This window comes from Grampus griseus (genome assembly GCF_964374135.1).
Source record: "Grampus griseus genome assembly, chromosome: 8".
Classification (NCBI taxonomy): Eukaryota; Metazoa; Chordata; class Mammalia; order Artiodactyla; family Delphinidae; genus Grampus; species Grampus griseus.
The window spans coordinates 67548748-67573482 of NC_139002.1; the positions used below are offsets into that span (position 1 = coordinate 67548748).

At 40.9% G+C, this 24735-nt stretch overlaps 1 protein-coding gene across 1 annotated transcript in view; it reads left to right on the forward strand.

The window, feature by feature from the left end:
• The window catches only part of PARVA (parvin alpha), a 182285-nt gene that overhangs the window by 100150 nt on the left and 57400 nt on the right, over positions 1 to 24735 (forward strand). The window contains exons 3-5 of the mRNA XM_082661048.1: positions 994 to 1083; positions 1164 to 1234; positions 4005 to 4107. Of these exons, the coding sequence (XP_082517174.1) occupies positions 994 to 1083; positions 1164 to 1234; positions 4005 to 4107 (264 nt within the window). The remainder of the gene's footprint in view (positions 1 to 993; positions 1084 to 1163; positions 1235 to 4004; positions 4108 to 24735) is intronic.

Below are 24735 nucleotides of genomic sequence, written 5' to 3' on the forward strand. Positions count from 1 at the left end.
CAGAGAAAATGGTCATTCTGTGCTTAATTGGTGCAAAGTAATTACTCAAACTGGAATTGAGTAGAGGTGAGGGGATTTGAGCCGCTGCTTTTAGGAGAGGTAAAAATCCAAGGTAAGTGCTCAGCAAGGGTCCATCACACAACTGGTTTTGTGGTAGGGATTTTTATCTTTTACTAAAGCTTCATGTGAGGGTTCAGTGCATGGAGGGAGCAGGCTGAAAGTCTTTAGTGGTCATGGACTTCTTGTTATTTTTCTTGAGAACAGTGGAATCATAGATTTCTAAGATTTGGGAAGTAAGAAAGAACTTACTGGTCATCCTGTCCAGGTCTTCATGTTCAGCTGAGGGAACGGGCCTGGAGAGGTGAGGTGCCTGGCCACAGGGCCCATGATTCCTTACAGCTGAAGGGACAGGTCCAGAGCCCAGGGAGAGGCCAGAATGAGGTACTCTTAAGCAGCAGCTGGGGCCAGGTGAAGGAGGGAGGCGGGATAATCAGAAAAATACTCAGGGAAGCAGAATCGGGAGAGAAGTCAGAGGAGGATTGAACGGAGGATGGAAATGATCTACAACATAAATGTAGCCTCAACGTGGGGACCTCGTTCATCCAGTCAACAAAGAGTTGTCAGGTGCACCTGCACTAGATGGCAAGCCCTGGAAGGAGGGACAGGCAGGAGGCAATGGCAGAGACTTAAGGAAAGGTGCGGTGCCCACCTCCCTTCTGTTTATCCCGAGATCATTTCTGAAAGGAGGCAGATTTCTGTGCCCTATTTCTCCAGGAAAGCAAGTGAGGTGACGGTCAGAAGAGGTGAGATGAAGGGGACGGTTTGGTCCTTTTAGCAAGGAGAGGCAGGAATCGGATGCAGGCTGAGTCACAGCTATAGGCTCACCTTGGTGCTTTTATTTCTCGATCCACATTGATACGGAACATGACTGTTACGAGCCCCACCCCTTGTTGTCTGTGGGCTACAGTGTGACTCTGTGCTTCCTTCTTGCAGTGTCAGAGCTTCAGGAGGAGGGCATGAACGCCATCAACCTGCCCCTCAGCCCCATCCCCTTCGAGCTGGACCCTGAGGACACAATGCTGGGTAATGGGGTCTCTTGTTCTCTGGGTTAGCCTAATGCCTTCAGGTGGGACCACCCCGCTGACTGTCTTTTCTTTTTAAAGAGGAGAACGAAGTGCGAACAATGGTGGATCCCAACTCACGCAGCGACCCCAAACTTCAAGAACTGATAAAGGTAAGAGGAAGTTAGAAGGGGCTTCAGGTGCCTCCCAGACTCAACAGGTGTTTCTAGACCACCCACGCTGTGCAGGCGCCACATGAGCCACTGCGGAGAGAATAGAAGGGCGTGGTAGTCCCTGCCCACAGGCAGCTCGTGGTCCAGTAGGTGGACATCTACAAGGTAACAGAAGTGGGACATGACAAGCGCCCAACGAATGGTGTTGACCATAAGCACTGGAGAAGTTAGCTCAAATCAGTTCCCATTCGCCAGGATCCTAGAGCTCACACAGTCCTTTCACCACTCTTCTCAAGGTCCCTCAGAAGCACCCTGTGAAGTAAGATCTAGTATCATCCCCATTTTACATATGAGGAAACTGAGACTCAGAAAAGCCAGATGGTTTGTTTATGGTCGCAGCTGAGTGGAGGAGATGAGGTTCAAACAGAAATGAATGAGATGAAATGAAATACTGTGCGTAATGTACTTGGCACAGTGGCTGACACATGGTCACCCTCAAAAAATGTTCATTTCATCCCCCTTCTGATTCCTCGTCCCGTGTCTGTCTTCTTCAGCTTCTTCAAGCTGCGCTTAGAACAAAACGGCACTGGGTGCCAGAGTGATTCGTTCATAATGCACATCTGAATATATCGTTTTCCTGTTCAAAACCCGTATGTAGTTTCCTAAGAAGTGCACGTTGAAGCCCACAGTCCTGGGGGTGCTGTTTGAGCCTCCATGTCTAGCTGCCTCTTTAACCTCAGATCATCCCTGCCTGACAACACAAGGACACCAGATCTGTTTGGCTTGACTCCCCGTACACACCTGCTCACTGTGCTTGCTTCGGCACTGCCACCACCAGGCCTTCGGTCATGCAGCCCCTGCCCCCAGGGGCTCTACCTGCTCTTCACCTGAAGCCAAAGTTGGGTCACGTCCTGCAGGAAGCTTTCTCTAAACCCCAGGGCGTCGCTCAGCCCCTCTGTGTGCTGGTTCATGCATTTAGTTCTGTCACTGTAGTCACCACATGGTGTTACAACTACTCACGTACTTCTCTGTCTCCTTCACTAAATGGTGAGCTGCTTGGGGTTAAAGATTGTCTCTTTTTTTCATCATGGTACTCCGAGGATCCAGCACAGAGTATGACATACAGCGGGTGTTAATAAACGCTGGGTGGATAGATGTTGGATGGATGGTTGAGGGAGAGAGGGAGGGAGTGGGAAGGAAGGTAGGGGAAGGGGAAGAGAGGGGAGGGAAGGAGGGAGGAAGGGAAAAAGGAAGCTCCTGCCTTAGGACGGTAGAACAATGTGCTTTGAAGGCACAGGGCTACAGCCAGGGATGGAAACCTAGCCCAGCTCCCACCTGTGTTGTAAAGGCAACTACTTCTGCCAAGTCAAAGAAGTCAAACACAAAAGATGATGTTCCTTATAGGTGAAATGGTCGAAAAGGCAAAACGGTAGTGGTTGCCTGCGGCCTGTGATCAGGGGAGGGGACGGAGCACAAAGAAACCAAAGGAACCTTCTTAGGGCTAGGGAACTGTTCTGTCTTGATGGTGGTGGTGGTTACACAACCGTGTACAGTGACCAAAACTCATCAAACTGTGTACTTAAAATTAATTTTATTTTATATAAATAATATCTTCATAAGCAAAACAAGAGGTTAAAATTAAAAAGGCAATGGCCTTGTGCAAACTTCAGTTTCCTTACCTGATGCTACCTGCCCCTCGGGTGTTGTGTGGATTAATTGGGTGAGACATCACCTGGAATGCCTCTGCTGGATGCCTGGTGCACGGAGGACTCTCAGGGAATGACGGGGGCTAAGTTACAGACAAGGCAGGAGACCGCACAGCCCCACTGAGAGGGAGCCTGGTGCAGGGAGGAGAACATGTGCTTTGGAGTGAGGTGGACAGGAGTCCGATTCCTGTCTCCGCTCACGGTTAGCTCTGTCCTTGGGCAGATATGTTTACTTCTGTGTTTGATTTCCCCTCCTGAACACAGTAACCACCTGGCCAGATGTCACAACGGGAGAGTGCTTTATTTATGAATAAAATCTGCCCTTACTACCCGTTCGGTCCTTGCCGCATGTAATTTTTTTTTTTTTTTTTTTTTTTTTGGCTACTCTGCACGGCATGCGGGATCTTAGTTCCCTGAGCAGGGATCGAACCCATGCCCCCTGCAGTGGAAGCGCAAAGTCCTAACCACTGGACCACCAGGGAATTCCTGTAATTCTTTTCTACCACTTAGTGTGGGAGGTATCTTCAACCTCAGTTATAGAGGTGGGGAATCCGAGGCTCAGAGCAGATAACTAGCTTGCCTTAGATTCATAGGTCACAGAGGTACACACACACACACACACACACACACACACACACACACACACACACACACACACACACACAGATGTCCATAGATCCCAGAGATGCGCAAATTAATTAGTAGGTAAAGCGGGGTTTTCAACCTCAGTTTGCATAACTCGAAAGCCCATACTCTTGCCGGTGCAAAACCACACAGCCAAGCACTGTGCAAACGTTGCTTGCCATTCGGGGAAGGAACGGTAGCGGCCAGAGGTATTAGCAGAGACACTGGTACCATGAGCACTAGAAGAGCTCATACCTGAAAGTTAACAGGGCCGCTGCGGCTCCCACTTACAGCTACTTGTCCACATACTGGGCCATTTGGATAGTTTTGTTCCTTTCAAAATCTGAAGTTCATTTAAATTTTAACTGTCCAGGATGAGAAAGCTGTTCTATAAGAAAATACCCCATGACTCTTCTCTTATTCTCTCTCTCTCTGTGTAGGTATTAATTGACTGGATTAATGATGTTTTGGTTGGAGAAAGAATCATTGTGAAAGACCTGGCTGAAGATTTATACGATGGCCAAGTCCTGCAGAAGCTTTTTGGTAAGAGGAGAGTTGAATATTGCAGTGGATGTCTTTAATCTCCTAGTTTAGAGTTGTTCTCCGTTCACAGCAGTCCACCTGGAATGGAGTAGGAATGGGTCCTGTGTGGGATAACAGATCAGTTAGCTGTCCTCTTGGAATGTTTTACATGAATGCATTGCACAGGGAGTCTTTGTGACCAGATGGGGCTACTCCCCCTCACAGACGAGAGTCATCAGCATGGAAAGACTCCGCTGTACACTGGAATACATGCCTCGCCCTCTCCAGAAAATTGTGCTTCTGTGACCTCTGTAGGTCTATTTACATGTGTGTGGAGATGCACGTATGTGTTCGTGTACCTCTCTCCTATGGACCTCTGTGTGTGTGTGTGTGTGTGTGTGTGTGTGTGTGTGTGTGTTCCTCTGCGTATCTCTCTATAGGTTGGGGCAAGTATGCGGAAGTACGTGCTTTATGATGCTTGGCCCCTGTGTGTCTCCAGGTAACTTGCATCTGGAAGGGTATATGTCCCTGTATCCATTCATACCTGTCGTGTGAAAGCGTGGAGGAGGCGGGGACGGGAGACTTCAGGGTGAGGTTGGTGATAAAAGGACAGATTCAACTTGACTAGATTTGGACTTCCCCTCTCTGCGCCCCACTTTCTCTCATCCTAACCACTGCCCCAAGTTCTAGACTTTCATTCTTAGCTGCCCACTCCACTCGGCACCTCCACCTGCGTGCACCTCAGCTGAGCTCATCCACTTTCCTGAAGATGTTCCTGCCCCTCCGAGTGACTAGAACCCCGTCCCCTCTTCCTTGCCCCCCCATGGCTGTGGGGCGGGGCGGGGGGGTCTCCAAGGCCCGTTTCTTACTCAGAATTCTCTCCCGCATTCCTCCTCCCTGCATTTTTCACTTGTCTGAACTGTTGAAACAATTTCCCAGCTCACCTCTTTGCTTCCCATCTCACCTCCTCCAACCCGTTCCCCACACAGCTAGCTGAGGAATCTTTTTTAATTGCAAGTCTCATCTTGCCAGTACTCACTCTCCCCTACCTGTGGGACAAAGTCCAGGCCTATTAGTACAACATTCAAAACATTTCATCCTCCGATCCCCAGCTGTCTTGTCAGCCTCCCCTCTGACCACTCACACACGTGGCTCATGCCATGGAAAGTGCTTAGAGTAGCACCTGATGCCCAGTCAGTGCCCAGTCAGTGTCTTCCATCATTTCATTGGTGGTTTTGTTACGTTTATGAACACCATCACCACGTTATGACATGCATCGGGCATACACCTCTCTACTTTTGCACTTGCTGTTCCTTCTGCCTCTAGGGCCTTTCTTCCTCCTTTATCCACCGAGGCAAACCATTATTGCTCATCTTTCCAATCTCTACAGTCAACTGAGCGCGCCTCCCTCTAATACCCCTCACAACCCAGTCACATCTGGAAGGGATAGTCATGCTGTCGTCTGTGTTCCCTCAGAAATAGATACACACACATGTATACATAACATGCAGGTCTTTATTACATGGACACACACGCGTGTACATAACATACGTGCCTTTATTATATAGATAGACATATACATAACATACGTGCCTTTGTTATATAGATACACAGACGTATACATAACATAATGCTTTATTATATAGACACACACAGACATGTATACATAATATACATGGCTTTATTATTATAGGATATTCCATGTTGTTTGTAGCTGTTTATATAAGTGTATGTGGGCTTCTCAAGAAAAGGAACCTTTTCGCATTTATTTATCCAGTCTTCTCCAGTACTAACATGTTGCCCAGCACTTAATCAATGTATATTGAATGAATGAATGAATAATATAAAATCTAGTAATTTCTAGGAAGCTAAGCCGATTCAGTACTCAAACGTCAATATTAATGAGCGTTCATATCTAAAGGCTTGTAAACGCAACTGAACACGGAGAGGAATGAAACATCTTTGGCACATGCGGATGTCAAAAAGCCGTGAGCCTCACTGAGCATCTCTCCTAGTGACTGTAGCTTTTAACCCCGCCAGCAAATTTCTAGTTGGGATCTGAAACTGTCTGGAAGTGTTCTACGCTGGGCTTTGAAAGCAGGGGTGGAACATGGCTGTGCAGTGATGGAACGTGGTCATGAGCAATCTCACCTCCGGGAATGGTTACAAAACTGTCCAGCATCATCCGTGCCGCCCCAAGTCAGGCATCAAGTACAGTCAGGTTAGATCATCTCAGATCTCAATGTTCATGTTGAAAATGTCAACTTAAGTGTAGAACCGTTGTAGGTCTAAGGCTAGACGTACACACTCAAAAGCTACAGGCAGAGTACCCAGTGGAGAGAACTAGTTTGCGGTTGAAAATATGTGTCAGGAGCTCCTGGGAGGAATCAGTCTGGAGACGGGCTTTTGGGTGACCCCTCTGACCTCGAGTTCCCCTCTGACTATTTTTCTTTCTTCTTTCCCAGCCAGGTTTCTCAGGATAATGTTTGGCACTCCCTGTTCTGCTTTCCCACCACTAAGTATTCAGTCCTTAGGTACAGGCTGGGTGCCACCACCTACCCATCAACTTTTCCTTCCCAGGTCACCAGTGTCAATTGAGAGCTCTTCTTACGTGGTGGCATTTGACACTACTGAACACCTCACCCCGCCACCCCAGCCTGACGGTTTCTGTGACGGGTCCTCTTCCGCCTCTGACACCCACTTCTCAGTCCTCCTCATCTGTTCTTCTTTCCGTAATGGTTGGGGTTCCTCCACCTTCCATCCTTGGCCCCCTTCTCTTTTTGTTTCATACCCTCTTCCTGGGTGATTTCATCCACACCTATAGTTTCAGCCATCAGCTATATGATCACCATTCTCAGGTCTCTATCTCTGGAACGGCTTTCGCTTTGAAGCTGTAAGTAAGGTTATCTTGTACCTGCCCACCTGGCTGTCACACAGGCACCTATAACCAGCCTGCCCCAAACTGAGCTTATCTTCCTCCTCCCCAAGTCCGATCTGTTTTCCACCTTGAGGAATGCTATTATGACCACAGATGACAAACCTGGGGGTCATCGTGGATAGCTCTTTCTTCTTCCTTCATATTCTGTTAGTCACAGTTCTGACAACTGTGTTCCCATATGTGTGTGTGTGTGTCAAACCGTCCCATTTCTTAATCAGTTAGTACACGTGCAGCACTTGGAAAAGTGCCTGGCTCACTGTGTGCTAGGTCAGGGTTGGCTTTCAAAAACTTTTCCAGCCCCACTGCTTCCTCCTTAGCTCAGAACCTCATCATTTGTCTTAACTTCTCTGGCTCCAAAATCCTTTTCTCACATTAAGCTGTTTCCTGCCTTGGTAGCACTCTGAAGTTCTCCCAGATCGTCTTTATATTTCACTATTTGTCTTAACACTTAAACCCATAGCCCATTTGTCAATGTTTCTTTAAAACTTTTTTATTTTGAACTAATTTTATTTATTTATTTAATTTATTATTTTTTTAAATGTTATTTATTTTTGGCTGCGTTGGGTCTTCTTTGCTGTGTGTGGGCTTTCTCTAGTACCTGCGAGCAGGGGCTATTCTTCGTTGCGGTGCACAGGTTTCTCATTGCAGAGCTTCTCTTGTTGTGGAGCACGGGCTCTAGGCATGCGGGCTTCAGTAGTTGTGACACATGGGCTCAGTAGTCGTGGCTCATGATCTCTAGAGCGCAGGCTCAGTAGTTGTGGCACATGGGCTTAGCTGCTCCGCGGCATGTGAGATTTTCCCAGACCAGGGCTCGAACCTGTGTCCGCTGTATTGGCAGGCGGATTCTTAACCACTGCGCCACCAGGGAAGCCCCCTGAACTAATTTTAGACTTATAGTAGAGCTGCAGAGACAGTACAGAGAGTTCCTGTCTCCCCTTACTCAGCTTCCTCTAATGTTAGCATCTTACCAACCATAGGGCAAGCATCAAAACTAAGAAATTAACCTTGGGCTTCCAAGGTGATATGTTTTGGGGAAGGACCCCACGGAGCTGATGTGTCCTCAGGGCATCATATCAGGGCAGACACGATGTTAACATGTCTTATCACTGCTGATGTTAACATTGACCACTCGGTTAAGTTGGTGTCCGCCAGATTCCTTCACTGTAAAGTTGCTATTTTTCTCTTTGTTATTAATTTATTTGTGGGGAGATACTTTAAGACTTTGCAAATATCTTGCTTCTCCTTCCACTCCTTCCACTAATTGTAATTGGTGGAGCATGTCTGCCAGTTATTACTGTGGTGGCCTAGTGGAGGTTTTCTATTTTTCTAGTTTCCTATTCCTTCCACATTTATTAACTGGAAGTCTTCTGTAAGGAAAAGTTGTCTCTTGTCCCCCATTTACTTATTTATTTACATCAGTATGGATACAAAGATACTTATTATACTTTAGTTTATCATCAATGTTATCATTATTCATGTTTTGCTCATATACTTCCCCCTTTGACCACTAGGAGCTCTTTCAGGTTGGCTCCTGGGCACTTCCTGGACGTGCTGCCCCATATTTTTTTTTCTTAGCACTTCTTTACTTTCTCATATCATAAGATGCTCCAGGCTTATCTTATATTTCACTTTTACTCTGGGCCTAGAATCAACTACTTCTTCAAGGAGCCCCAGTTTCTTTTATTAGAGAATGGTGCTTAGAAATCAGTATCTGGGCATATTACTTGGTGTTTTTAACTGGCTACCTGTCACACAGATAAACATCCGTGTGTAGGTACGGTACTATTACCTGGTGGTACTAAGATGAAGCAGGCATGATCATTTCCAGAAATTCAGCTTCAAATTGTACTGGGGCTGGGCATGGAGAGTAGGAGGGGGCTGAGTTTGGGATTAGTAAACTAACTATGAAATACTGGCATTTAGGAAAAAATTAAAATGGCATAGCGACCTTCAGGAGTCCAGATATGCCGAGTCACATCTCGGGAGCAGGATATGGACCTGGAATCCGGGAAGCCATGCTGATGACATCATGGCACAAGGACTCAACCCAGAAATGAGCAAGATGCCAAGGCAGGGATCTCTGGGCCAGAGGTGCGTGCGTGTTATTGTTATGGTGAAATTCTGAATAGTTGAGCGTCCCTGAGATGACAGGTGGACTGTCTGGCTGGGTGCTCTCTGATCTTGAGCTCTGAGAGGGCGGCGTCATACCTGCTGCTCCTCTGTGTGGCCAGATGCTACTTGCTCAGCATCAGTGCCCGGTCTCCTTGCCCTTCTGAGTCCCTAGGCAAGTCTGGGAAATTCTTCTGGTGCAGCCTCCCCCAGGTCCTCCTTTCTGAGCTGCCTAGCCCAGCTGCCCACTGCGGCCTCTGTTCTCTGCATCTTCCCTCTTGCGCGGGCAGCATATCTGAGTTGAGGTTTTCCTGAAAGCAGATGCTGAAACAAGGACTTGCGTGGAGGAAGTTTATGTGACGGGTGATCTTAGAAAGTACAGGTGGTCAAGTGGGGAATGGAAGAGAGGAAGAGAGAGACACCATTAAGGATGCATTCATGAGGATGACAGCTCTGTTTGCAACCAGGGCCCAGGGCTGAGAAACCAGGTGACACCACCCCTCAAAATCCCCCTACTCAGGACGGGGAGCAGGGACGTTTATCCTATGGCTCCCATCACTGTGTGCTTGAGGATTGTGTAGGAATTAAGAACCCCTGGACTGTACTCCTGCTAGAGAAGGCGAGCGCTTCAGGGCCGGAGATAGCTGTCTGCCGTGGCAGGTGAATGCTGGGAGCTCAGGGAAGGGGCGTCAGCGTCATCCAGGAAGACCAGAGGGTGCAACTCCTACTTTAAGGACTGCTCCTCCCAACACTGGCCATTTCTCTGTATCATTGGTGTCGCCGCCTGGGAAAAGTCAGATGCTGGCCACTTTGGCCTGCCTCTTTATGGTGCCCACCCCCATCCTCTCATGACAATGGCTCCAGCCCTTTCCACACCTCAGAACACAAACTCCCCACCCCCAAGAATGAAGAGGAAGTTTCTCCCTAGCCCCTGACAGAAATTCACCTCATCTTTTATCCCAGGATTAGCCTCTTCTCAGGGCGACTGATAGATGCAATATCCTCACTTCCCCCGGGTATTCTTTTAGCCCAGTGCACCAATAAGTGGGGTAAAAGTCCCAGAATGGTTCGAAGTTGGGACACATTTCCCAGCGTCTCAGCTTACAGGTGCATCCATGGTCACCTTGCTGTATTTGCATCGCCAACATCACATCCCCTAGGCGGTAGATGTGACTAAGTGAGAAAGGCAGGAGGCAGGGGATTCTAGGGAAATGCCTATCCCGGGTCATCATTTCATTTGACCATGGGCTGCTGCCTGTTTCCTATTGAGGTTTCCTGACTTGGGACAGCTCTGCAATTTGCCTTATGGCATGTTAGATTCCCCTGATCCTAATCTTTGAGCATGTGTGTGTAACTGGGAACAGAAAAGGCCTTTTCTGAGGGATGGAAGTCATAAGGCTCTCCCTTCTGGTTTTCGCAATAACATATGACTGAAACAGGGTGTCTTCTTCGGGCATGAGACTAGGAAGGGTCCCTTGGACATAAAGGTTCTGCAGGAGGGTTTTTTGTTTTGTGTTGGGTATGTGTGTGTGTTTCTTTTTCGCTGGTAGACCCTAAAGAGTACATCTTACACTGACCTTAATCTAATCAATTAATATTCGTCAAGCAATAGCCATTTAATTTGCTATGTCCTACTGCTGAGTTTAGGGATACGGACGTAAATACATCACAGCGCCGCCTTTAGGTAACTCACAACCTGTACTATGAAGGGCTGTGGGCTGTCAAGTTGAAGATTTGGAAAGGCATCATGAAAGAGGCGGCATTTTGAATCAGGCCTTCTGGAAGGAGCAGAATTTCAGCCAGATGAAGGAGGAGAAGAACATTCTAGTAAAAAATGTTGCTGGTAAGCACCTGTGGATTTCGGCGTGAGTGGAGAGTGTTATAGAGACAGGAGCACATGGGTAGGTGACCATCAGCATTGGTTGAGTGGGGTGTGGGGCTAACAAAGAAGATGGGAACCAGCACCCAGACCTTGGTTTCTAACTCCAGTCTCCAGTAATAGAAACCAGGGCATACAGATGAGCCTGGAGCATCTTGCAGTGCCAAAAAGAGGCACTAGGAGAAGAAAGTATATCTGCGGGGCAGCATGTTGAAAGTGTTCAGGGCCCATCTGAGAGAGCTCCCAATGGCTAAAGGTGGAAATTTGAGCCAGAAGATGAGTAACAATAATGTTGGATTATAACCCAAAGTCTAAAATAAATATCCTTAAGTCCATATTGATATCAATAAATAGCTGAATAAATAAATGAGGGAGAAGAGACAAATCTTCTTTACAGAGTAATTTCAAATAAGTTATTGATTTATAACTCCTTCAAGGAAGTAGAAGTTAACTCCCCATCCCTGATGTGGACTGGATCTAGTGACTGGCTTCCAATGATTAGTGTATGGAGTGGAGGAACCTCGTACAGACACTACTTTGGCCAAATCAAAGTTAGCATCACTGTTGATAAGTCACGTTGATAGCATGTGCCCTTGATAGGATGCAATGAAAAGGGCACTTCACCTCTGTGGTCTTTCTCTCCAAAATCCCCAGTCTAACCATGAGAAAAATATAGGAAAAACCCAGTACTCTTCAAAACTGTCAAGGTCTTGAAAAACCAGACATCTCTGAAAAAATGATCCTAGAACAGAGGACATGAGGCAGGTAATGATGAATAGGTGTGAACGGAAAAAGGATGTTAAGGAAAAACTAGTGAAACCCAAATAAATATGGAGTTTAGTTAATAGTCATGTACTAATGTCAGTTCATTAGTTGTGACAGATGTACTGTAGTAATGTAAGAGGTTAACAATAGGTGAACCTGGATTTAGGATGTGTAGGAACTATCTGAACTGCCATTTCAGCTTTTCTATAAATCTAAAAACCATTCTAAAACAAGAAATTTGTTTAAAGAAATAAGATGAGCTTACATTATAGAGGACCTTGCAGTAAAAATTTTAGACTATATGCAGTGCCCAGTGGTAACTGCTGATGGCTTGTGAGCAAAACACCATGATCAGAAATAGGAGCAGCAGGAGGGTTGCTCAGAGGCAGTAGAGGAAACACCAGCAAAGCATCCTTTTATAAGATAATAAGGGTGTCGAACTAGAGGAGTGGCAGTATAGATGGGGAGAAGCTTTAAGAGAACCTAGTGATGGGCTTTCCCTGGTGGCGCAGTGGTTGAGAGTCCGCCTGCCGATGCAGGGGACACGGGTTCGTGCCCCGGTCTGGGAAGATCCCACGTGCCGCGGAGCGGCTGGGCCCGTGAGCCAGGGCCGCTGAGCCTGCGCGTCGGAGACTGTGCTCCGCAACAGGAGAGGCCGCAACAGCGAGAGGCCCGCGTACCGCAAAAAAAAAAAAAAAAAAAAAAAAAAAAAACTGGAGAACCTAGTGATGTAGGGAATGAGCAGCTGAAGTAAACCAGGCTGACCCTAAGTGATGGATGTTAAATAGGGATGATTCCATGAGTCCCTGGAAGAGCAGCATCTTGAAGGGTTTGGTCATATTGGTTTTGAGAGTCGCTTCCCTACACCCAAAAAAGTACTTAGGCTGAAGTAGCAGCTATGCTAAAATTGAAAGAGGAATGAAGAGAAAGATAGGAGATCTGAGTTCCAATCCTGGTTCTGCCACTAAAACATTTCTCTGCAGCTCAGGTCACTCTTCTGTAAAACCAGGAAGATGGCCTGTGCAACTGTACAGCTGAGTGGTTCAGTACAGCACTCACTAACCACATGTAGCTATTAAAAGTAATTAAAATTAAAAATTCCTTTACTTAGTCACACCAGCTACATTTCAAATGCTCCCTAGCCAAATGTGTCTAGTGGCCACCATATTGAATAGTGCAGAAATGAGCATTTCCATCATAGCAGAAAGTTGTTTTGGACAGCACTGCCCTAGGTACTGCTATGATAGTCACTGTTTCTAAGATAATTGAAGATAATGTATACTGGTATTCTTAAGCTGGACGAGACATTTTCTGGTCTCTGAAAAACTCAAAAGCTGGATGAAATTCTTTTTATTCTTATTCTTTTATTTATAAGTAGTAGAGAAGCTCTAGAGTGTGTTACTAAGTAAAAAAAGTATGGTACAGTACTGTGTGTATATATATGTCACTGTGCGTGTGCATTAAGAGACACATCTAACAATTGAGTATATAAAGAATATCTCTGGTAAGTCACAGTAAACTCTCTATGGTGTGGAACTAGGGAACTTGGGACTGCAATGGGAAGAGGGGACTTAATTCTCACAGCTTGAAGTTTTTCCATGTTTGTATATTCTCAATTTTATAAAAGAATGGTAGAGTACATATGTAAATTTCAGTAGCAAAACTGAATCTATCGGTGGATGTCAAATAATACTTCATACATTTCAACAGCTATCCCAAGTAAAATAGGAAGAAAAGGAAACCACCTAAATAAGATAAAGACAATTTATACAAAACCTAACAGTGAACACATTACATAGTGAAATATCAAAGACATGGTATTAGGAACAAATCAGAGATGATGGCTATCATCACAATTATAAGTGTTTTGGATATACAAGCTAATGTCGTAAGATAAGGAAATAGATTTTCAGGTTGAGCATTATGGCTGACTAAATGTTCAAGCAAATCCTCTTGGTCTGCATAGTTTAAAAATCTGGATAAGCCTTAAAAAATATATTTTTGTATTGCATGGGTAAGCTGAAAGGGAAGGAAATCCTACTGATGCCAAAAACAACAAGGAAGTGTAAATCCAGTAAAATAAGTGTTAATTTCTAATGGCCTAATTAGCCTGAGGTTTAATGGTTCACACTTACAGGGCCAAGACACAAAGCCTGAAGTCTGAAAGGAAGGGGAATTGAATCAGAGACCCCTGTATAGAGCCAGTGTCTCTGAAGGGTAACACTTTCAGTGGGTAAACTAAAACAATCTTGTCCCACAGAGAGGGGCAGTAAGGATAAATGTCTATCTCAGCCTTGGATATGAAAGGGACAAGACAAAGAAGAAGTCTGCACTGATAATTCCTTATCATCAAATGTCTGTACTCACACAGATTTTAGGACTAGGATTCACAGTACTTATGTGGCTTTAAATGCCCCAAGCTGAAAATATAGTTAAAAGTTGTTCCAAGTTATTAGTGTTCCCCAAGGCAGAAGGGAACACATGCCTCTTGAAAGGAATGAACTTTAAACCCAGGCCACAAAAAATTCCCAGAGATAAAATTCCAAGACAAATGAGCTCAAAATCAGAAATCAACAAACACATGAAAGGAAGCCACCATGGCAGCATCAACCAAAACAATAAACTGCAGATTCATCCCACAAATGCTATGGATATTAGCAATTGATCAGTTATGGAATAGAAAATATATTTAATATGTCAAAATAAAAGTTTTAAGACTATAGAAAGGATGATAAAAGAACAAGCAACTATCAAAATTGGACAGGCAGATATGAGAGAACTAAATAGAAATTCTAGAAATGGGGAAAAAATAGAATAATGAAATTAGAAACCTCAATGGATTAGACACAGCTGAAGAAGGAATTGATGAGCTGGAAGATGGAATTGAAGAAATTACCCAGAATGCAGTATTAGAAAGACAATGGAGTGGAAAGTGAGAATTAAAAGACATAGAGATTAAGAAAATCCAACATATGGCTAATTGGAATTCTAGCAGGAGAAAAGAAAGAGAATGGAGTATAGTCAATATTTAAAGACATAATGAATTAAAAATTTTCAAAATTGGTGAAAGATATGAAGTCTCATATTCAGGAATCTCAAGGAATCCCAAACAGGATAATTAACAAGAAAACTTCATAATGATACCTAAGAACACTGAAGACAAAGAAAAGATTAAAAGCAGAGAGAAAAAAAGAGATTACCTATAAAGGAACAATAGACTGAAAGCTGTCTTTCCTCAGGAACAATCAAATCCCAAAGCTGTTGGAATGATATTTTCAAAGTGCAGAAAAAATATTGTTAACTTACAGGTTTATATCCAGGAAAAAAAAAAAACAACCAAAAAACCTGTTTTAAAAATGGGGAAAAAAGGCATTTTAAGCAAACATGAAGTGAGAGGGTTTACTACCAAAAGACCCTCACTAAAAGGAGTTTCTAAAGGGTGTTCTCCACAAAGAAGGAAAGTGAACCCCCCCCAAAAAATTATCTGAAATGCAACAAAAAATGAAGATAGAATCAGAATTCCAGACAACTAAGGTACTTAACTCAGGAAGAGTGATTTGAGTTAGAGTGTGCTGAGGTTCTTGTATTATTTAGTATGTGAATAAAGAGACTAATTAACATAGGACTCTGTTAAGTTAAATACACATGATAAATTTTCTAGGGAAATCAATAAGATAATAAAGCAGTGTATAACCTCCCTACTTTTAATGGGGAGAAAATGAAATGAGTGGGAACAGAAACCTTAATCTAAGAAGCAACAAGGATGGAAGCAGAACATAAAGAATCAGAAAAGTAGAGAAGTAGAAAGCTTAAAATAAGTTGGTAGAAGTGAATCCAAGTATATTTGTAAAGGCAATCAATGTAAATTGGCTTTTTGTGTGTGTCGGGTTTTTTTTTTTAACATCTTTATTGGAGTATAACTGCATTACAATGGTGTGTTAGTTTCTGCTTTATAACAAAGTGAATCAGTTATAAATATACATATGTTCCCATATCTTTTCCCTCTTGAGTTATCCATTTAAAAGACAAAGATCATCAGATTAGATAACAAAATAAAATCTTGCTCTGTGCTCTTTACTAGAGATAGTACCATGAAGACACAGAAGGGTTGAAAGAAAAAGAATAGAAGTAATCATATATACTAGACTAATACTAATTAAAAGAAAGCTGCTGTAACTATTTTAATATCAAATGAAATAGACTAAGGCAAAAAGCATCACTACAGTGAGTCTCTACATATTAATGAGACTAAAATTACTAGGAAAATATTGACATTTTCAACCTAACACACTTTTGTGCATTAAATATATAAAAATTTAAAATGCCAGTCAGAATTACAAGAAGTTGACAAATCTGCCATTACATATTTCTCTTAATAACACATTAAGGAAAAAGTTCATAAGACTAGAGAAGATGCGGACAATGTAATTAACCAGCAACACCCCCAAACTGGAGTATTCTCATTCTTTTCAACTGTATGGAACACTTACAGATTTTGCTTAGGTCCATAAAGTAAGTCTCAAGTTATCATACAGACCAAATTCTTTGACCATGATGCAATTAAAAAAAAATTTTTTTTAAACTGACCATTTCCATGTTTCTGGAAACAAAAATATAATAACTTAGAATTTCTCATACTGGATGGAGTATTTTATGTATTCTAATTCTTTGAAGGGTGGTTACATTAATATAGTATGATATATATGGCAACTCTGTTTGTTAGAACGTCTCAGTCCTTCTATCATTCAGAATTCTTAAGTTTATTCTGCCCTGTCTTGATACTTCAGAACTTTTTGAATACTGTTTCATTGTTTCAAAAGCATATTTGGATGCTAACTTCAAAAACAACTGAAAGATTCACTAAATAATCCTATCAGAACATTTTCTAAATAGCATCCTATTTCAAAATCATGCCTAGTACTTTATAACAAGTTAAACTAGTGATGAACAATTTGCAGAACTATAAAAACGTGAGAGAAGCAATTTCCTGGAAGAATAAAAAAAAATTATCAATAGAAAATTTTCAAAGAGCTAGCTGAAATTAGCTGAATAAAGAAAATGAGAAGACTACAGGCCCTTTGGTGGGGCTAATGGCAGACTCTGGGAGGGATCACACCATGGAGTACTTCCCAGAGCTTCTACTGCCAGTGTCCTTGTCCCCACAGTGAGCCACAGCTGTCCCCCACCTCTGCAGGAGACCCTCCATCACTAGCAGAAACTCCATATGCATTGAATTGAAAATACCTTCTTTCAAAAGCAAGAAGAACTACAATCCTGCAGCCTGTGGAACAAAAACCACATTCACAGAAAGATAGACAAGATGAAAAGGCAGAGGGCTATGTACCAGATGAAGGAACAAGATAACACCCCAGAAAAGCAACTAAATGAAGTGGAGATAGGCAACCTTCCAAAAAAAGAATTCAGAATAATGATAGTGAAGAGGATGCAGGACCTCAGAAAAAGAATGGAGGCAAAGATCGAGAAGATGCAAGAAGTGTTTAACAAACACCTGGAAGAGTTAAAGAACAAACAAACAAAGATGAACAATACAATAACTGAAATGAAAAATACACTAGAAGGAATCAATAGCAGAATAACTGAGGCAGAACGGGTAAGTGACCTGGAACACAGAATGGTGGAATTCACTGCTGTGGAACAGAATAAAGAAAAAAGAATGAAAAGAAATGAAGAGAGCCTAGGAGACCCCTGGGACAACATTAAATGAAAAAACATTCGCATTATAGGGGTCCCAGAAGGAGAAGGGAGAGAGAAAGGACCGGAGAAAATATTTGAAGAGATTATAGTCAAAAACTTCCCTAACCTGGGAAAGGAAATAGCCACCCAAGTCCAGGAAGTGCAGAGAGTCCCAGGCAGGATAAACCCAAGGAGAAACACATCGAGACACATAGTAATCAAATTGGCAAAAATTAAAGAAAAAGAAAAATTATTGAAAGCAGCAAGGGAAAAACAACAAATACCATACAATGGAACTCCCATAAGGTTAACAGCTGATTTCTCAGCAGAAACTCTACAAGCCAGAAGGGAGAGGCATGATATATTTAAAGTGATGAAAGGGAAGAACCTACAACCAAGATTACTCTACCCGGCAAGGATCTCATTCAGATGCGATGGAGAAATCAAAAGCTTTACAGACAAGCAAAAGCTAAGAGAATTCAGCACCACCAAACCAGCTCTACAACAAATGCTAAAGGAACTTCTCTAAGTGGGAAACACAAAAGAAGAAAAGCACCTACAAAAACAAACATAAAACAATTAAGAAAATGGTAATAGGAACATACATATCAATATCTAGTTTAAACGTGAATGGATTAAATGCTCCAACCAAAAGACACAGGCTCGCTGAATGGATACAAAAGCAAGACCCACATATATGCTGTCTACAAGAGACCCATTTCAGACCTAGGAACACATACAGACTGAAAGTGAGGGGATGGAAAAAGATATTCCATGCAAATGGAAATCAAAAGAAAGCTGGAGTAGCAATACTCATATCAGATAAAATAGACTTTAAAATAAAGACTATTACAAGAGACAAGGAAGGACACTACATAATGATCAAAGGATCAATTCAAGAAGAAGATGTAACAATTATAAATATATATGCACCCAAGGTAGGAGCACATCAATACATAAGGCGACTGCTAACAGCTATAAAAGAGGAAATGACAGTAAAATAATAATAGTGGGGGACTTTAACACCTCACTTACACCAATGGACAGATCATCCAAACAGAAAATTAATAAGGAAACACAAGCTTTAAATGACACAATAGACCAGATAGACTTAATTGATATTTACAGAACATTCCATCCAAAACCAGCAGATTACACTTTCTTCTAAAGTGTGCACAGAACATTCTCCAGGATAGATCACATCTTGGATCCCAAATCAAGCCTCAGTAAATTTAAGAAAACTGAAATCATATCAAGCATCTGTTCTGAACACAACCCTATGAGATTAGAAATGAATTACAGGGAAAAGTAAAAAGCACAAACATATGGTGGCTAAACAATACGTTACTAAATAACCAAGAGATCACTGAGGAAATCAAAACATACCTAGAGACAAATGACAATGGAAACATGATGATCCAAAACCTAAGGGATACAGCAAAAGCAGTTCTAAGAGGGAAGTTTATAGCAATACAGTCCTACCTCCAGAAACAACAAACATGTCAAATAAGCAATCTAACTTTACACCTAAAGGAACTAGAGAAAAAAGAACAAACAAAACCCAAAGTTAGTAGAAGGAAAGAAATCATAAAGATCAGAGCAGAAATAAATGAAATGGAAACAAAACAGTTGCAAAGATCAATAAAACAAAAAGATGGTTCTTTGAGAAGATAAACAAAATTTATAAACCATTAGCTAGACTCATCAAGAAAAAGAGGGAGAGGACTCAAATCAATAAAATTAGAAATGAAAAAGGAGAAGTTACAACACGCACTGGAGAAATACAAAACATCCTAAGAGACTACTACAAGCAACTCTATGCCAATAAAATGGACAACCTGGAAGAAATGGACAAATTCTTAGAAATGTATAACCTTCCAAGACTGAACCAGGAAGAAACAGAAAATATGAACAGACCAATCACAAGTAATGAAATTGAAACTGTGATTAAAAATCTTCCAACAAACAAAAGTCCAGGACCAGATGGCTTCACAGGTGAATTCTATCAAACATTTAGAGAAGAGCTAACACCCATTCTTCTCAAACTCTTCAAAAATATAGCAGAGGAAGGAACACTCCCAAACTCATTCTATGAGGCCACCATCACCCTGATACCAAAACCAGGCAAAGATACTACAATAAAAAAAAATTACAGACCAATATTACTCATGAATATAGATGCAAAACTCCTCAACAGAATACCAGCAGACAGAATCAACAGCACATTAAAAGGATCATCCACCATGATCAAGTGGGATTTATCCCAGGGATTCAAGGATTCTTCAATATACTGAAATCAATCAATGTGATACACCATAAGAACAAATTGAAGAATAAAAACCATATGATCATCTCAATAGATGCAGAAAAACCTTTTGACAAAATTCAACACCCACTTATGATAAAAAACTCTCCAGAAAGTAGGTAAAGAGGAAACCTACCTCAACATAATAGAGGCCATATACAACAAACACACAGTAAACATCTTTCTCAGTGGTGAAAAACTGAAAGCATTTCCTCTAAGATTAGGAACAAGACAAGGATGTCCATTCTCACTGCTTTTATTCAACATAGTTTTGGAAGTCCTAGCCACGGCAATCAGAGAAGAAAAAGAAATAAAAGGAGTAGAAATTGGAAAAGAAGAAGTAAAACTGTCACTGTTTGCAGATGACATGATACTATACATAGAGAATCCTAAAGATTCCACAAGGAAACTACTAGAGCTAATCAATGAATTTGGTAAAGTTGCAGGATACAAAATTAATGCACAGAAATCTCTTGCATTCCTATACACTAATGATGAAAAATCTGAAAGAGAAATTAAGGAAACACTCCCATTTACCATTGCAACAAAAAGAACAAAATACCTAGGAATAAACCTACGTAGGGAGACAAAAGACCTGTATGCAGAAAACGATAAGACACTGATGAAAGAAATCAAAGATGATACAAACAGTTGGAGAGATATACCATCTTCTTGGATTGGAAGAATCAATATTCTGAAAATGACTACCAAATACTACCCAAAGCAATCTACAGATTCAATGCAATCCCTATCAAATTACCAATGACATTTTTTACAGAACTAGAACAAAAAATCTTAAAATTTGTATGGAGACACAAAAGACTCCGAATAGCCAAAGTGGCCTTGAGGGAACAAAATGGAGCTAGAGGAAGAGGCTCCCTGACTTCCGACTATACTACAAAGCTACAATAATCAAGACAACATGGTACTGGCACAAAAACAGAAATATAGATCAATGGAACAGGATAGAAAGCCCAGAGATAAACCCACGCACCTATGGTCAACTAATCTATGACAAAGGAGGCAAAGATATACAGTGGACAAAAGACAGTCTCTTCAATAAGTGGTGCTGGGAAAACTGGACAGCTACATGTAAAAGAATGAAATTAGAACACTCCCTAACACCATACACAAAAATAAACTCAAAATGGATTAGAGACCTAAATGTAAGACCAGACACTATAAAACTCTTAGAGGAAAACGTAGGAAGAACACTCTTTGACATAAATCACAGCAAGATCTTTTTTGATCCACCTCCTAGAGAAATGGAAATAAAAACGAAAATAAACAAATGGCACCTAATGAAACTTAAAAGGTTTTGCACAGCAAGGGAAACTATAAAAAAGACAAAAAGACAACCCTCAGAATGGGAGAAAATTTTTGCAAATGAATCAACAGACAAACAATCTCCAGAATATATAAACAGCTCATGCAGTTCAATATTAAAAAACAAACAACCTAATCCAAAAATGGGCAGAAGACCTAAATAGACATTTCTCCAAGGAAGACATACAGATGGCCAAGAAGCACATGAAAAGATGTTCAACATCACTAATTATTAGAGAAATGCAAATGAAAACTACAGTGAGGTATCACCTCACACCAGTTAGAATGGGCATCATCAGAAAATCTACAAACAACCAATGCTGGAGAGGGTGTGGAGAAAAGGGAACCCTCTTGCACTGTCGATGGGAATGTAAATTGATACAGCCACTATGGAGAACAGTATGGAGGTTCCTTAAAAAACTAAAAATAGAATTACCATATGACCCAGGAATCCCACTCCTGGGCTTATACCCAGAGAAAACCATAATTCAAAAGACACATGCACCCCAATGTTCATCGCAGCACTCTTTACAGTAGCCAGGACATGGAAGCAACCTAAGAGCCCATCAACATACCAAATGGATAAAGAAGATGTGGTACATATATACAATGGAATATTACTCAGCCATAAAAAGGAATGAAATTGGGTCATTTGTAGAGACGTGGATGGATCTAGAGACTGTCATACAGAGTGAAGTAAGTCAGAAAGAGAAAAACAAATATTGTCTATTAACGCATATATGTGGAACCTAGAAAAATTGTACAGATGAACTGGTTTGCAGGGCAGAAATTGAGATACAGATGAAGAGAACAAATGTATGGATGCCAAGGGGGGAAGTGACAGGGGTGCGTGGTGATGGTGTGATGAATTGGGAGATTGGGATTGACATATATACAGTATTATGTATAAAATAGATAACTAATAAGAACCTGCTGTATAAAAATTAAATAAAATGAAAGTCAAAAAAGAAAACTGTACTGAGGAGACTTTAAAAAAGAAATTATCTTTTAAATTCTTAGCAACCCTGAATGAAATTATTATTTAACTATGGGAATATTTGAGTAGATCTCTTAAATTTTGAGGGTTGAATATTTTAAAAATATGTGAAGGGTAGAAATAGCAGGAGAGGGTCTCAAATCTTCCATCTTAAAGTGTCATACAATCGAAATAAGTGATATAAGGTTACAAAATAGAGACAACTGCGTCTTATGTTACTTGCATACCCAGAGAATGTTAAAAACTCAAACAATAATAAGGGGATTTGGTAAGATGACTGTATTTAAGAAGAAAATTTGTAAGGCAGCAGTATTTTTTTTTAACCAGTAATAATCAGTTGGTAATACATACATAAATACACACACACAGGATGTTTACTGCAAGTTTATTACAAATAGGGGAAAAGTGTAATATAACCTGACTGCATATCTACAGGGGAATGGTTGAATAAGTTCTATAATATATAATGCAGTTTTTTGTAAAAGATTGAGTTATATCAATATGTATTGACATAGAAAGATACTCACGATATGTTTGAGTGAGACATATATTGAGACTAAAAAGTGAATAGAGAACATCAATGAAACTGATAGTTGATTCTTGTAAAAGATAAATAAAATTGACAAACCTTTAGCTAGACTCATCAAGAAAAAGGGAGAACTCAAATAAAATCAGAAATGAAAGAGGAGACATTACAACTGATACCACAGAAATGCAGAGGATCATAAGAGACTATTTTGAGTAATTATACACCAAAAACCTAGACAACCTAGAAAAAAAATGGATAAATTACTAAAAATTACAACCTACCAAGATTGAATCATGATTAAACAGAAAATCTGAACAGACTGAATACTTGTAGGAAGATTGAATCAGTAATCAAAAAACTCCCCAACAAACAAAAGCCCAGGACCAGATGGCTTCACTGGTGAATGCTACCAAACATTTAAAGAAGAATTAATGCCAATCCTTTGAAAAAAGAGGAGGGAACACTTCCAAACTTATTTTATGAGACCAGAATTATTCTGATACCAAAACCAGACAAGGAAATCATAAGCAAAGAAAATTACAGGCCAATATCCTTGATGAACATTGATGCAAGAACCCTTAATTTGCTAAAATATTAGCAAACTGAATTCTACAATACATTAAAAAGATCGTACACATGGTCAAGTGTGATGTACTTATGGATGCAAGAGTGGTTCAGCATCCACAAATCAATCAATGTCATACACCACGATAACAAAATGAAGGATAAAAATCATAAGATATCTTAATAGATGTAAAAAAAAAAGCATTTGACAAAATTCAGCCTCCATTTATTATAAAAACTCTCAAAGTAGGTAAAGAGGGAACATACCTCAACATAATAAAGGCCACATTTGACAAATCCACAGCTAACATCATACTCAGTAGTGAAAAGCTGAAAGCTTTTCCTCTAAGATCAGGAACAAGACAAGGATGCTTACTCTAGAGACTTATTCAACATAGTATTAGAAGTCCTAGTTCAAGCAATTAGGCAAGAAAAACAAATAAAAGGCATCCAAATCAGAAAGGAAAATGTAAAACTGTCACTATTTGCAAATGACATGATATAATATATAGAAAACCCTAAAGGCTCCACCAACAAACTGTTAGAACTAATAAATTAATTCAGTGAAGTTGCAGGATACAAAATCAATAAACAAAAATCTGTTTTGTTTCTATACACTAATAACGAACTATCAGAAAGAAATTAAGAAAACAATCCCATGTAAAATTACATCAAAAAAGAATAAAATGTCTAGGAATAAATTTAACCAAGGAGGTAAAAGACCTGTATCCTGAAAACTATAAGATACTGATGAAAGAAATTGAAGAAGACACAAATAGATGGAAAGATATTCCATACTAATGGATTAGAAGAATAAATATTATTTAAAATATCCATTCTACCCAAAGCAGTCTACACATTCAATGCAATTCCTATCAAAATCCCAATGGCATTTTTCACAGGTATAGAACAAACAGTCCTAAAATTTGCATGGAACCACAAAAGACCCCATATAGGCAAAGCAATCTTGAGAAAGAAGAACAAAGCTGGAAGAATCACATTCTCTGATTTCAAACTATATAACAAAGCTATAGTAATCAAAATAGTATAGTTTTGGCATTAAAAATAGACACATAGATCAATGGAACAGAATAGAGAGCCCAGAAATAAACTCACGGATAAATGGTCAATTAATTTACAACAAGGAGATGAGAATATACAATCTCTTCAACAAATAGTACTGGGAAAACTGGACAGCCACATGCAAAAGAATGAAACTGGACCACTATCTCACACCATACACAAAAATTAACTCAAAATAGATTTAAGACTTGAATGTAAGACATGAAACCATAAAACTCCTGGAAGAAAACATAGGCAGTTAGTTCCTTGACATAGGTCTTGGTGATGATTCTTTGGAGTTGACACCAGAAGCAAGGCAACAAAAGCAAAAATAAATAAGTGGGACTACATCAAACTAAAAAGCTCTGCACAACAAAGGAAAACATCAACAAAATGAAAAGGCAACCTGTGGAATGTTAGAAAATAGTTACAAATCATATACCTGATAAGGGGTTAATATCCAAAATATATAAAGATCTCA